General features: G+C 43.8%; 1 protein-coding gene across 4 annotated transcripts in view; it reads right to left on the bottom strand.

The window, feature by feature from the left end:
* Trio (trio Rho guanine nucleotide exchange factor) overlaps window positions 1-7,353 on the bottom strand; it is a 230,230-nt gene extending 222,877 nt beyond the window's left edge. For 3 of the 4 annotated variants that reach the window (XM_077687540.1, XM_077687542.1, XM_077687541.1), the window contains exons 1-2: window positions 7,162-7,352; window positions 5,896-5,967 (exon numbers count right to left, since the gene is read on the bottom strand). In XM_077687540.1, the coding sequence (XP_077543666.1) occupies window positions 5,896-5,967; window positions 7,162-7,228 (139 nt within the window). In that variant the 5' untranslated portion in view covers window positions 7,229-7,352. Of the gene's footprint in view, window positions 1-5,895; window positions 5,968-7,161 lie in introns of all 4 variants that reach the window. The other variant, XM_077687543.1, reaches the window with a different exon arrangement.
* Between the last annotated feature and the right edge of the window lie 6,886 nt (window positions 7,354-14,239).

Below are 14,239 nucleotides of genomic sequence, written 5' to 3'. Positions count from 1 at the left end.
TCCCCATAGGGCCCTATAAAGTTGAGAAGCCCAATTTCTAGATCTACCAGCCAAAACAAATGCTGGCAACCACGACAGTGAGCCGCACGGTAACGCTTTAACTGCTTTTTACTGAGCACAAGATGAAAAGAGGAATTTAAAAACTTGTACCCAGCTTAAACGGTAATAATATGCAGTCTTGCCTATTCCTATAAAAGGTTTTTGAATCCCCAATTGAAACTAAAAAAGTTGTTTGTACACAAACGGTAGCGTCACGTTTCGGCACTGCCTGGCGCCACCTTTCAGATTTCAGAAAGAATAGTACTAAATTAAAATTATTTCCACCAATTTATTTCAAAATTCCCCGTGGTTATCCTATTGTATAAGACGTTGGATTTCATGTAAGCTAGACGACACGCCCTTCGCAAAAATCGGCTGTCTGTCTCTTGAAATGATTTCAATCAGATAGGACCTACAATCTGCTGGTGCTTGGCCTCCACACTGCCATGACAGGCGCAACAAAATATAGCTTTCATTCATTAACACTGTGTTGTTCTTACACATACAAAATAAATGACATTTAATAAATGATACCATATACCTACACCCGGATGACACTTGCCTGAACAGAACCCTAACAGAAGACACAGCCAGATTAGTCAATGCACGTAGCCCAGAAAAACACACACACGCAATGCGTCTAAACATGCATGGGCAGTTATCACACAGGTGCAGGAAGTTGCCTGGCGCTGAATTTCAAAAATTTAAACATGACCAGGTACCCATGTTGGTTAGAACTTGCCCAAACTTCGGGGGCACAGGGAGAAACTTGGGTGCTAAAAGCCAGATTTACTCGATGAGGCCTTTTTCCCTGTCCTACCAGCATCCCCCCTTTCAAGTGGAATGAAAGAACTAATATACCTCTTCAACCACAATCCACAACTGAGCTAGCACTACTTAGTCTTATTAACTACTGCCCTAAGAAAATGTTGTGACATGTCAAGTTGTGAACTCTGCAGCGCATTACATTTCATCTGGAAAATGCACCTGGCCAATTAGCAGACATGGGTGTATTTGTGCGTGGAGAACAGACATTAAGCTTTTTCTGCATCAAGTGAGCCAAAAAAGCTTAGTCTGGAGCGAGATGGCTTTTTTCTGTAGCAGAAAAAAAAAAGAAAAAAGAAAAACACACATAATCACAAAAACAGTCAACTAACAGTGCATGTGCCCCCAGTATTACATACAGGGTGTTACACTGATAAATGAAACACTAAAATTTTTCCCTGAGCAAACTGCTACTTTGTTCACGCTCAAACTTCGCACGAAGGTCGCATTTTGTGGTCTATTTTGTTTGACACCAGGAACAACGATGGTACTTACCTGTTTTTTCTGAAAATAAATAAAAATTATTTCCACCTATGGGAAAATGGCGGCCAATTTGGACATTCAAGCAGACCTCGGAACGACGGCGCCACATGGGATATGCAAAACGAAACGCGCGATGGCAAATCACCATAGGAAGGAGCCAAATAAGGTAGCAGACGATCAGAAAACCTTTTTCATCGATAGTTTATGATGGCCCCAAATAGTTAAATAACAGCTTATACAAATCATACGAATCATATGAGATAACAGCATACGAAAAGGCAGCCCGTTCGTCTGCTGTGAATGATTTAATGACGCCATGTCAGAAGCACAGACACGCACGTGCCGAATAATAAACGTAAAATGAGAACAAAGCAACAAGAGTGAAGAGAGAATTGCAAGCCTTATTCCGGAAAGCGGGGTAACCTGGCGCAGCAGACGACAGACGATCTGAATCCATATGACAGGTATTGAAAACAATGAACCGCGGGAATACTTTACTATGATTCATATCAGCTCTTATTTAACTATTTGCGGCCGCCATAAACTATCGATAAAAGAGATTTTCTAATCGTCTGCTGCCTCATTTGGCTCCTTCCTACGGTGTTTTGCCATCCCGCAATTCATTTTGCAGGTCCCAGGTGGCGCCGTCATTCCAAGATCAGTCAGCGTGCATGTCCAAATTGGCTGCCATTTTCCCACAGGCCAAAATCGTTTTTATTTATTTTCAGAATAAAAAGGTAAGTACTGTCGTTCCCAGTGTCAAACAAAATAGATCACGAAATGCGACCTTCGTGTGACTTTTGAGCACGAACCAAGCAGCGGTTCGCTCAGGAAAAAAGTTTAGTGTTCCATTTCTCGGTGTAACACCCCGTATGCAGTCGAAAGCACCTAAAAGCATAGGGAAAGCAATAAATAAGAGACAGGTGACATGCAAGCCATTGGAACACACGAAATGCTTCTTTTTTAAATGTTTATTAAAATAAAAAAAAACAGGGGTCTCACCTTGCATATAAACCGAATGCTGCTCAAGCTAAAGACAGAGGCTATGAACGAGGTTTAAAACTCCACTGATTCTACTGGTTGAGTGGAGCTATTATAGAGCAGCCACGCCTAATTATACTGCACATGACAAATTTAAATAATTAAACAACTCCCCACCAGCACTGAGCGCAGAATGAAACTGATGACCAGTTTAATCCCCCCATGATTAGTGTAAGCAGCAGTGTCACCTGCAATGGTTTCTTTCGGGTCAGACAAGGTGGCCGCAGAAGTGCCCCCTTTTAAAAACCAAGTGGCAGCATGATGACACTCCGTGCTACACTACAAACTCCACATGCCACTGCTTGCTTTAAATCCACTTATGAATAGAAAGAGTCTACTCTCGGCCATGCCCAAACATGCTTAGTCCTTTTATAAGTCAAACAAAACAACAACATAATTTTCATACCAGCAGTTACCATAGCCAAACCGTCTGCATCTAATTTTTTGCCAACACCCACACACATAGAGTAGACAAACTATGACAAAGCACTAAAACAACAACTAGGTGTATCCTGAAGGCCACCTCATTTGTACAGAAATGAACCCAGTGCTGCAATAAAAGCAGAGAGAATGGGAAAGAAACAAGGTGGGGTGGGTACACCTAGAGCCACTAGCTTATTTAGTGGCTCTAGGTACACCCAGTTTAGATGAATTAGCATTGCGGTCTAGCATGGGGAGCGGGCAATAGGAATGTTTTTCCCGAACAGAAACTACTTCAAATGCCGTAACTATTTCACGGGTGACCCGACCCATGTATTTACTTCAGGTAGCATAACCCCACGGAGTTAACGGTGTAACAATGTTCCCGTAACCTTTTTAAGGCACCATCCCATTGGTGAAATGTAGTTCTCTTACAGCTTAAAAGGACCTTGAAGATTTAGTAAACACAGACTTGTCACGTCATCAAGCAAAGTTTAGACTGGGTAGCTCGTGCTCCGACCTTGCATGGCCAATTCCCAAATTTTGTCGAGAGGGAAGTCAGCTTAAAAGTGTCGCTTCCCTCAAATAAAATTAATAAAATGTCATACTGCAACAATGTAAGCAAAATAAAAGATTTGAATTATGATACATGGCAACGACTGATAGCAGCCTGTGACTCGACTTAGGACTCGATATGTCTAGATTGATTGATTGTAGGGTTTAACGCGCCGACGCAACGCAGGCGATGAGGCGCGCCGTAGTGGAGGGCTCCGGATTAATTTTGACTACCTGGGGATCTTTAACGTGTGCCGAAATCTCGTACACACGGAATATGTCTAGATTCAAAAGCAGGCTACTCTACATAGGGTGCAATGCAAAGGCAGTAACCAATTATGTCGATGAAATATTTATTTATTGAACAGAAGGCAAAAAAGCTACTTTTCACTTCCTATGGCACCAAACAGCTCATAAACCACAGCCACTGTTTTTCAGACTGCTGCATGCGGTAACTTCCAAGAGGCATTTTAATTGGGCTGAATATTTCGAATTTTAGCCTGATAATTTTCGGAGGAAGAGTTTCACCAACCCAAGCAAACACGACTTACAGCCAAGCTGTCACTCACTTCCAATTCCTGAAGAACCATGGCTTGTGCTGGAAGCCTAATTTTGGTTTCTCCCCAAAATACATCACGAACTATGTAGCAGGTAGTTTAAGATTCCCCTGTTAAATGACAAGTTTCTCAGCGAGGGCCGCATCATATTCCATCAAGCTTAAAGGTACTGAGGTATGCCATCTTCAATATCCCTTTGGGTGTGAACACATTTTTGTCATGCTAGCTACATTTATTATGTTCTAGGGCAAAATTCTAGATTTTCTAGAATTTGCCCCTGTCACTAATCGTTCAAATGTACAACAATCGTCAGTTTCAAGTATTTACAGCACAGGAGACATGGGAACGACAGGAAGAATGACGCACCACGAGCGCTGCCATCCCCCTACCCTATCTTCCTACCATCCTCGAGAGTACTGCACTGTAAATAATTGGCATGAACTACCAAAAACACCAACAGGTTCTCAATAATTGTTATTTTTCCATGTATCATCCAAGTCTCAACTCTATAATTGTACATCACTGAAACCAAGCATATTTGAACTATTCTGCCCCTCTAAGGAAAGCGATAAGGCATAAGACAAGATAGTGAACTTTTTCACTGCTTTAAGCTTATTACGCTTCATAAAAGGTTGCTCAGAACTGAGCAACGTACCTGTAGATTATACAAAGACAGCAAGCAGATAAGAGCTTTCCCCAACAAAGATTTTTTGAATAAAACAACAATGTAAGTGACAGCTTATCTTTTTAAAAACAGCTAGGCTTTTTTTTTTTTTCTTCACTTGCTCAGTTTGATACACTGTGAACAGTGCTCTTAAATGCTGCCCCACAACCCGCAAAGCTCGTGCCTAGTTCCCACCATTATTACTACTTTTTCCAAAGCCAGCAACAACTGCAAAGCATGCCTGTTGCCCTCTGGGCTCGTCTTGAAAAGCAGCATAAACGGTTTCGCACACAGGGCGAGCTATTCATGGGGGCAAGATTTAGTGTCCCCATTGCACACGCCAATAACTCCTTCGGTCAAAAAGTAAAATTTGCAAGCTAACCACCGCTGGGTATTGAACACAGGCACTTTTAAAAGTTCACTGTCTGCAGCCCAGAAGTGGCCCTTAGAGCAATCAATCAATACCTGTCATAGGAGGCAGCGCTAGTCAACTGTGTGCAAACTGCGCAACAGTGGGCAGTGATCGACAAATGCTGCTGCTTGGTGGAGCTATAAATGGCAGTACTTTGCTCCCCCAGTGCCCAAGCACTCACTGTACAGGTGCCGTCAGAAGTAATTGGAGCATGGGAGCTATGACCAAATAGCATAGCAGCGCCGTGTACCTGCACCGGCGGTAAACGAAAGGAGCAGAACACGCAAGCACGCCTGCCAACGGTGATGGCCCGTCTATAATTCTCAACCCATTTCTTCTACCGCGGCTTCGAGCAAATTATTCGCATGGTCTCAGCGATGGCGCTGATAGCGTACCCACCTAAAAATATTAGAAAATAAAAATTGCCACTTCAGATCCCAGCGATTGCGACACTTCTCCAGCAGCTCGCGTGCGCTGAGCTGTGAGCGACGCGGCCAGATACCGCCTCTGCTATCGGCGCCATCGCTGGGACCAGTATGCTGCGAATAATTTGCTCGAAGCCGCCTTAAAAGAAGTGGGTTCAGAAGAATAGATGGGCTATCACTGTCGGCAGGCGCGCATGCGCCTGCCGACAGTGATAGCCATCAACTTTACCGCCGTTTACCGCCGGTGCAGCTACACGGCGCTCGTATGCGGTTCGACCACAGCTCCCGTGCTCCAATTACTTCTGACGGCACCTGTACATTGCACAATGTGTGCCAATGGCATTTGCACTGAAGTTTTTCTGCGTGGTGTGGCACAAAAGCAATGGCCGGTCACAGTTTATGAACTACGCTGCTGACAGACCTGAGTAAGGTATCGACCTGTTTAACAGGGCGAGTATTTATTTAAACACTGACCTGATAATATAATGAGACGTTCCTGCAAGAGGGGTAATAATTCATGTGCTCCCTCCATCATCCTTGATGACCCTGAAAACAGCCACAAGTCAATACATTTTCTACTTCGAACAGCATATGCACTGACAGGATTACAAACAACACAATGACAACTTTAAAAACGCCAGATTTTAAATACAAGTCTAGAATTTTAGATTAGCTTATTTAAGTAGCCACTGTAAAAAAAAAAAATTGGCCAGTTAAGGCCCGTTCACACTGCGACGAAAGCGATGTGAATTCTGTCGCTTTGTCGCGCGACGACAAGAATTGGTCCCGACCATTCGCCAAAAACGGTCGTCGCGCGACAGAGCGACTGTTGCCGTCCGAACCCTTTTTTTTTTTTTTCGTTTCGCCAACACAACGACACTGCATTTGCAAAATGCGGTATTGCCTTCCAACCCATGCTGAAACCTGGACGGCTAAGTCCCGTCGACGGCACACAGTTTGACTAAAAGCATCATTATTATAAGACAAACTTTTGGTACGCAATATCTACCAGACACACATGATTACCACTTTATAAACATTAAAACACACAGTGCAGCAGTTCATTATTTTAGATACGCAGTGGATTTGTCCTTCTGTATCCCAACCGTATAATTTAATTTTCCGCTGTGCTATTGTGGCAAATTACGCCATACGCCGGTGGCGAGCGTTGATGAAAGATATACGCGGCGCTGTCAGAGTGCAAAGGAAAACGTGCCATCATACGAAACAACAACAGGCGCGACAGACGGAAGCAGCGCAGCGACAGATGCAACCTCGAACAGCTGAATGAAACGGGATACAGTAGCAACGCGCAACGGTATGGAAACGCACCCCAGTCCGCCGTATCTAAACCAGCGGACTCTCCATCTAACTTCTTACGTTTGCTTTCAAACGTGAACATTACATAGCCAACGTCACACCATGGTGCCGAGGAACGACGCAGTGGTGAATATATTGCTTCGTCAACGCGCACGTTTACAGGGCACCCGCCGCTGTCAACTCCGAAAGAGCACGGCGTGGTTAAAATTACGACAACTGTGCAGCAAAGTAAATCAGAGATAGGTAATGTCGCGCAACGCAATCTTCAAGCCGGCTGCAGAACAGTCGTCTTGCTTTTTTTTTTTCCTTTACCGCAAACAGGCAGGCCAGAAGAAGAGAGATCGATCTGATTCTGACATGTACCGTTAGGCTAGACCAAAACCCTGCGCTCGCTCTTCGCGATACAAAAAGGACTCTTACCAGGTTTGTAGCAAAAAGCTCCGTCGCTATCGACTGGACCATCAGTAGACGACTTGGTTGCACTCATCACCTATCTATGTTAACCAAAACATCATGATGACGCGTGAAAATAGAGCCAGCTATAATATTGCACTTCAAAAAACAGCATCACTAATCGGCCATGTTTACATCCATCGCCGCTCCTGTCACCATTGGTCGATAAATCAACGGCTAGTTTTTGACCTGCACAAATAAACAACATCCAACACATTTAAATAATTTTAATAACTAATTTTGTGCCAAAAGAGGTATTTATAATAAAATTTGTTTCTTGATACCTTGAGCACCATGCTGAGTAAGTGCGGGCCTTGCCCACAAAAAATCAAAACATCCGCCATCTGCTTGACGGTGCGGCCCATGTGATTGTACGGTCGTACGTCGAGTGCGAAATTCTGAGGTTCTTTTTCACCAAGTTTCTATTATCTGCAGCATGCAGTGCTTATGCAGCAACTTTTCACGCAAGCCGTACTTCTTCTTTGGCGCAATGCTGACTCCCCCTTTTTTTTTTTTTGTCAACAATACTACGTCATTTCAACCCAGGAAGGCTGGTGTGTGTGCTGGAAAAGCGGAGAAGGCTGTAAAGTTAAGCTGCATTTAAGTTTATGCACATTGTGTTTATGATGGCTGACGGCTGTGGTTTCGTCCAGTGGGTCGTGACGCAGGCGTTACACTGGGTTGCCGCGGTATGGGGAGATTTGACGACTCATACGAGACGCCAGCCGTTGACGGCGAAGTTGTGACGCATCGAAAAAAGTTGATGCGATCAAAAATTCCAAGCGAGGTATATGGTACCCAAGCAACCATGCGATTGTTGATGGTTGATTGTACAACGGACGGACATACACTCTGGATGCGTGCAAGCCTGTGGGGTGTCAGCAAGGTTCCAGGAGGTGTCCGTAGGAAGTTGGAAACTTGATCCTCGACGCACTTTTTTTGGTTAGTGGTCAGGCTTGGCACCGTAGTCAACTGAATGAAAATGCCTACTTCGATTAAACAACAGCAAACGGATAAAACAAAAAGTAAACTTACAACGTACAAGTCAGCAATGGAACAGGGATGTACCTCCTTGTTGATTACAGTCAAGCTTCGTTATAACCAGGTAGTATCGGGGCAGTAAATTAGCTCGTTATATCCGATGTTCGTTGTAACAGTCGAGTTAGAAATCGGCGGCTGGCACCTCGCAGGCGTCGTGAAATCTCCCCCCTATCCGATACTGTTAATTCGGCTGGCGCCTCGCAGGCGTTAACAAATCGGCTTTAACAAATCGACAAACTGGCTCGCCCAAAAAGCCTAGATACAGAATCGCAATATTTTAGGCTGCGAACCCGCTATAAACGCGGTAATTCTTGCCTGTCTCTTCATGGCATTTCAAACTAAATGTACCGGAACGTGAGAATCTGAAATTACAACTGAACAAAGTTTGTTTGACGGAACAGGCCTGCATTCTTAATTATTTGAAGAAGGATGGGATCTTCATCTGGTGGCTTTTCACAGCATTGAGCAGGATAAAGTTCTCCACACTGGTCAGTGACCACGCACGAAAGGGCCTTTTCTACTTCTGCAGTTGTGTCAGGAGTTTTTCCTTCATTACAGCCGGTATTGCGAAAGGACGATGCTATATGTACTACGTAGTGAAGTCTCACCGGAAATTGCTATACGCACTACCAATATAGCGCCATCTATGGACGCTGTCAGAAGCACTTTTTTTTTTATGTTTTTACTGTTTTTACGCGGTCTCAAGCGTCGGCCGGTCGACATGGCTGCTTTTCGTCGCTTTTGACCGATCCATGGATGGATCGACCCCGCCAATCTCGTTGCGACAAATCATGGTAATAAAGCGCAAGTCTTGAATCGTGGGCCTGGCTGATGCACACGATTCGCGCCAGGGCCGTCAAGCTGGCGTGGCAACTTCCCGATCGCGCCGTCAACACGCCGCAGTGGTTCGAAGACGGCTTGCCCAGTCTGAAGGTAGGTATTTCTGGCCTCGTTGGTTTGTCCCGTAACGCTTGCTTTACTGATGTTGAAGTTGGAGACCCGCGTCGACCGCCGAGCTTATATTTCCGTCACCATCCTTTCCACCCGATGCGCGAGCAAGCATGCATGTCGCGTGGTTCCTTCAGCCGGCCCGAGCAACTGAATGGTGCGAACGCGTATTGGATACCTTCAGCGCGTTTCCCCTCACCTTGTTAAATGACGTTTCATGCATTGTTACAAGTGCGATAACGCATAAGGACAAGCACTTTTTTAATCAACAAGTGTGAGAGAGAGAGAAAACTTTAATGAATAAGTGTGAAGCTAATAATAGGAGATGGGGGGATCGAGTCAGTGATGATGCTTGTATCCGCTTTCTAGTGCCGTGTATAATTAGTGTACTGAATCTTTCTCAGGGCCAAAACATCGTTCCAGGTTGTAGTGAAAGTTGTGGAACATACCAGGAAGGCACCAATGCCTCGTTTCTCTTTGAAGCAGCCTTGTATTTATGCATTGAGAACCAATTCGACCAGCTGCACACTTTTACTGGTTCCGTATGTATTAGCATGGGCGTCTGCAGAATTTTATCTTGAGGGGGCAAATCCATTGTTTTGGGCAAGAATAAGGAGAGGGCATTGGGGAGGGTGCAAGTGCTGGGGTAGCGTGGGGGGGGGGGGGGGGGGGGGGCAACATGTATATGTTCCCATTGTGTAGTATGATTCTAATCTTGTGCATTGCTCTTTTGACTTAGAAGTACAGGTTTTATTTGCTCTTTTGACTCAGAAGTACAGGTTTTATTTGGGTGGCAGTTCCTTTTTCCTAAAAAAATGTAGTTCTTATTGTACACGGGACCAAACAGTAAAAAAAGGAGATCAGTTCAAAGTGAGGATGAAAAAGGTTCACGTCAATTTATAACAAAAACTACGACAGCTTCTGCATGCGGTGTGGTTCCTGTCGGGCTAACAGATTTGGAAAAAAATTGCACAACACTTCACACGGTGTGGTCGCATGCAACCCTGCACCAACGGCATCTGTTCCCATTTTCTGTGACTGGCCATAAAAACTGGCTGCTTCAAAATAACAGTAAATTTCTTAGCCGCATTTACATTCAGGCAAAAAGTATTGTGCAGCCATTTAATGCAGTAATTGTTGGTATGGAAAATCGTGCTCAATAGGTTTTTCACGAAAGTTGGTTTCAAGAATTCAAATTGTGCCAGTAAGACAAAAATAACACAATGAAAAAACGTAACAAAGGTCCTGAATTTTGCCATGTTTATTTTTTTTGCTTTTTTTCTATCGTTTATGCAAGCAACATAGCCTTATTGCTAATTGTATTGCATCTTTGGTTTTACAGGTCACCCAGAAAGGACAACTTCAATTGAAGCTGAGGATGTGGTGTAATAAAAATTTACTTTATATTGTAAAACAATGGCAGTGTTGATGTCTTCTTGAAAGTGTAAGAAACAACAGCCTTTCTTGGACCTTTTGCTTGCAGACTTATTTTTGGATAACTGGAAAACAATGTAAAATAGTTAACCCGTTTCTTCTTGTCATCTTTTTCTTTTAGGGTAGGTGGTGCTTCTTTTCTTTCAGGTTGTTTTGAGTTGACTGTTTTTCATGATTGATTCAGTTATTTAAGCATTCTGGAGTAGACATATTCTCAGTACAACTGAGCTGACGTCGCCTGAAGTTTATCATGCTAAGCGTCACACGTGCACCCTGCATGCTCACCATGGGCACGGACGAGTTGCAGGGTGTGAATGAAGGTAGCACAGAATTCTTTTATGAGCATGTAACCACCTAAGGGTCCACATACTTGAGCAAAATCATGGGCATCTTATGTGGCATAGAAATAATAGCAGTTGCCCTGCCAGTTGGAAAACGTACAATTCAAACAATGCAGATGTTAATCAATATATATTTCCTTCTGCTTAGAAATGGCCTCTTTCTGTATTTTATACTTTATAAATAACACAATGCTTGGCTGCAGCAGCTCTGATAAACTAGAAAATGTCAATAATGAAGAGATGGGCATTGCTTCCACATAATTTACAGATTTTTTTTTTTTTTTACCATTCGTGATGTGAAATTGCCTAGGCGAGTCTTTGGAGGTTGGTAAGAAACTGCTTCAATGCACAACGTAAACCGTGTTGGACAAACGGCACTGCTAGCATGTGACATTATGCACGTGAAAGAATGCAGGATAAAAGTTCTATACATCTTCCGGTTTCCTTTTCCTGTGTCTGCATGTTGAAAGCGCCTTTATTTGCCAAAATAAGGCTGAGTGGGAGGAGGGATGTGAAACGTTTAAAGGTCACACTGCAAAAGAATGTGTCTTAAGAGTTTCGTAAACACTATGGATTAGCTGCTTTACATCAGAAGCGTTTCTTACCATCACGTTTAGCCCCGACGGCTTTCTTGCACAGCTTAACAGCCATGCGGAAAAGCCAACTAACAGCTCGAGGCAAGGTGTACGAACGCATACGAGCTAAAAGCACAGGTGCGCGTTCCCCCGTTTGTACTCAAGAGTTCCTGTTGAACATGCTTTAGTTAACTGCTGCGTAGTCAATTAAAACGCGTTTTGTGCGCCGCCGAAACCACATGCGCTAAGAGGCACGGGGTAGCGTATTAGACATCTCACTCAGGGATCTCAATCAGAATCTTATTAAGGCGAATAAAGCCACCGTGGGATATTATTTAGAGAGTTGGCGATACCCAGGAGTAGACAGCTTGAGGCTACTATAGATACATACTTGATTACACAAAACTCAAAAGTAAAATAAAAAAATGACGCGGGCGGCCCGACACAACATACGATATGTTGATCAACACCGTATGTTATGCACCGGCTGCCCGCGTAATTTCTGTTCCTGCCTCGATTAAATGCTCAAACGTGTCGTAAACGGCCCTGTGGGCAGCCATAATCTATTTCACGCCCATGACTACAGCGCAAACTTTGCTGTGGCCGAAACCAGGTACGCAGGTACTTTGCCGTTCGTACGAAGGTCGCGTCAGCCCGCCACCAAGCAAGCTCGGGAGTTCCTGACAGAGCCTCATAGATGGCGCTATATGGGTAGTGCGTATAGCAATTTCCGGTGGGGCTCCACTACGTAGTACATATAGCATCGTCCATTGGGAAACACGGATGTGCAGTGGACATCCAACCTTGGCGTTGAAAGTTACTTTTTGGGTAGCACCAAATGCCTGAAATGTTAACTTTAGCAAAGTATGCGCACACTGTCACAAAAAAGGTGCTGTTTAAACTGTGTGGCATATGGACTTCTAGGTGACTGTGTACTTCTGTGGCATAGAAGCTCGCCTTTTACCAGAGGTGATGTTAAAAATTATTTGAAAAAACTCTCTCTCTCTCGAGTTTAATTAAATCGGTAGTCCATCCGAGTATCCGTTCATGTCATCCATTTTCAGTAGCGCCATCAGTGAGGCTAGCCTTTAAAGGGTGCTCCACAGCAGTTACACTTGTGTACGTGGTCCTTGGTCACTTCCACAAAACACCATCAGCTGCAATTAGTTACTTATTCTGACCTTGCCATTGACTTAAGGAATCTACCTGCTTTAATTGATTAAACTGATTATTGATTTATTTAATTTATTTATTTTAATTAAACAATACTGCAGGCCACGAATGGGCCCAAGCAGGAGCGGTGGTGTTACATTGAGTTGGGACCAATTGTACAATTTCTAGCGGGGTGAAAAACTGTGTGAACAAGGCAATACAAAATTAGTTTGGAACACGTGAGAGAAAAAAAAAAAGTTAGAAATCGAGCATGTTATCAATACATTTCAACATAATACTGGATGAAAGAATTTCAGACAGGAGGTTATTCCAGTTGGTTATAGTTCCTGGGAAAATATGAGTACGTAAGCGTGTTAGTGTGCAGATATAAGCGTGAACTTAGTGGAATGATAATGCCTCGTGGGACGCGAGAATGACGGAGTAGGTAAGGCTGATGTGTCAAGTCGTAAATTTCCTTGTGCTAAATGAAAAAAAAAAAATTCCTGGTGCAGTATGCAGCCAAAGTTCATTTTGCTCAATTAGGAGAAAGCTAGGACCAGGAAGCCCTGATCTCTCGGGCGAAGGCGGCGGCGACCCTGCGCGGCTTACCGGAACGGGATGGCCACCCACCGATCCTAACTCTTTCTCTCCCCCTCCCCTCTCCCTTTTTCTGAATAAACGTTTTCCTCCTCCTCCTCCTCCTCCTCCTCCTCCTCCTGGCTATTTATCTTCGAGATTCAAGATTTCGTTAATTTTCATTAGTTCAATTGGGGAGTCAAGATGCCGGTATCGACTATATATGAAGCGGACAGCTAATTTTTGGATTTTTTCAAGATTATTGATGTCTTTTTTAGTATGCGGGTCCCAAGCTACACATGCGTATTCTAAGCATGGTCATATTATTGTGTTATAGGCAAGAAGCTTTATGTTGGAAGGAAAGCGCTTCAGTTTATGTCTCAGCAAGCCAAGTTTTCTCTGAGCTGACGCGCAACTTTAAGGTTATGCGTAGATGAAGTTAAAATACTATTTATTGTAACTCCAAGAAATTTGAAACTGTCTGTTTGAGATATAGGAAGGCCATTACTCTGTAGTGATATTTGTATGGTGGCTTTGCAGTTTTGTCAGCGTTAAGTTTCATGTCCCAACGGTCGCACCAGTTATTTATTTCTTCAAGGCTGTCATTTAGAAATTGCTGATCTGTATGGGAATTAACAGTGCTGGACAACAAGCAGTCGTCTGCGAATAATCTTTTTAAGACCTTTAACACAGTTTGTTAAATATAAATCAAGAAAAGTATCAGTCCGAGGGCACTACCTTGCGGCTAGCCACTCACAAATGGTACAACAAAATGAAACTATAACGAACAAGAGATCAGCAATTGTAGGTCATTTCACAAACTGTGTGCAGCACACTGGATGCCGCACAGTTCTCAATAATACACCCACTGAACGCGTCTGTCTCGCAGTGACATTCTGTGGTGGCCGGCTGAAGGAAAGTGACTACTGGCTGTTGCACGTGCCAGCAAAGTGGCGGAAATTCTTTTCTAAGACCCCA

This window comes from Haemaphysalis longicornis, unplaced genomic scaffold (assembly GCF_048455015.1).
Source record: "Haemaphysalis longicornis isolate Haplotype H1 unplaced genomic scaffold, Haemaphysalis longicornis Haplotype H1 scaffold_1, whole genome shotgun sequence".
Taxonomy (NCBI): Eukaryota; Metazoa; Arthropoda; class Arachnida; order Ixodida; family Ixodidae; genus Haemaphysalis; species Haemaphysalis longicornis.
This window is presented reverse-complemented; position numbering and strand designations above follow the sequence as displayed.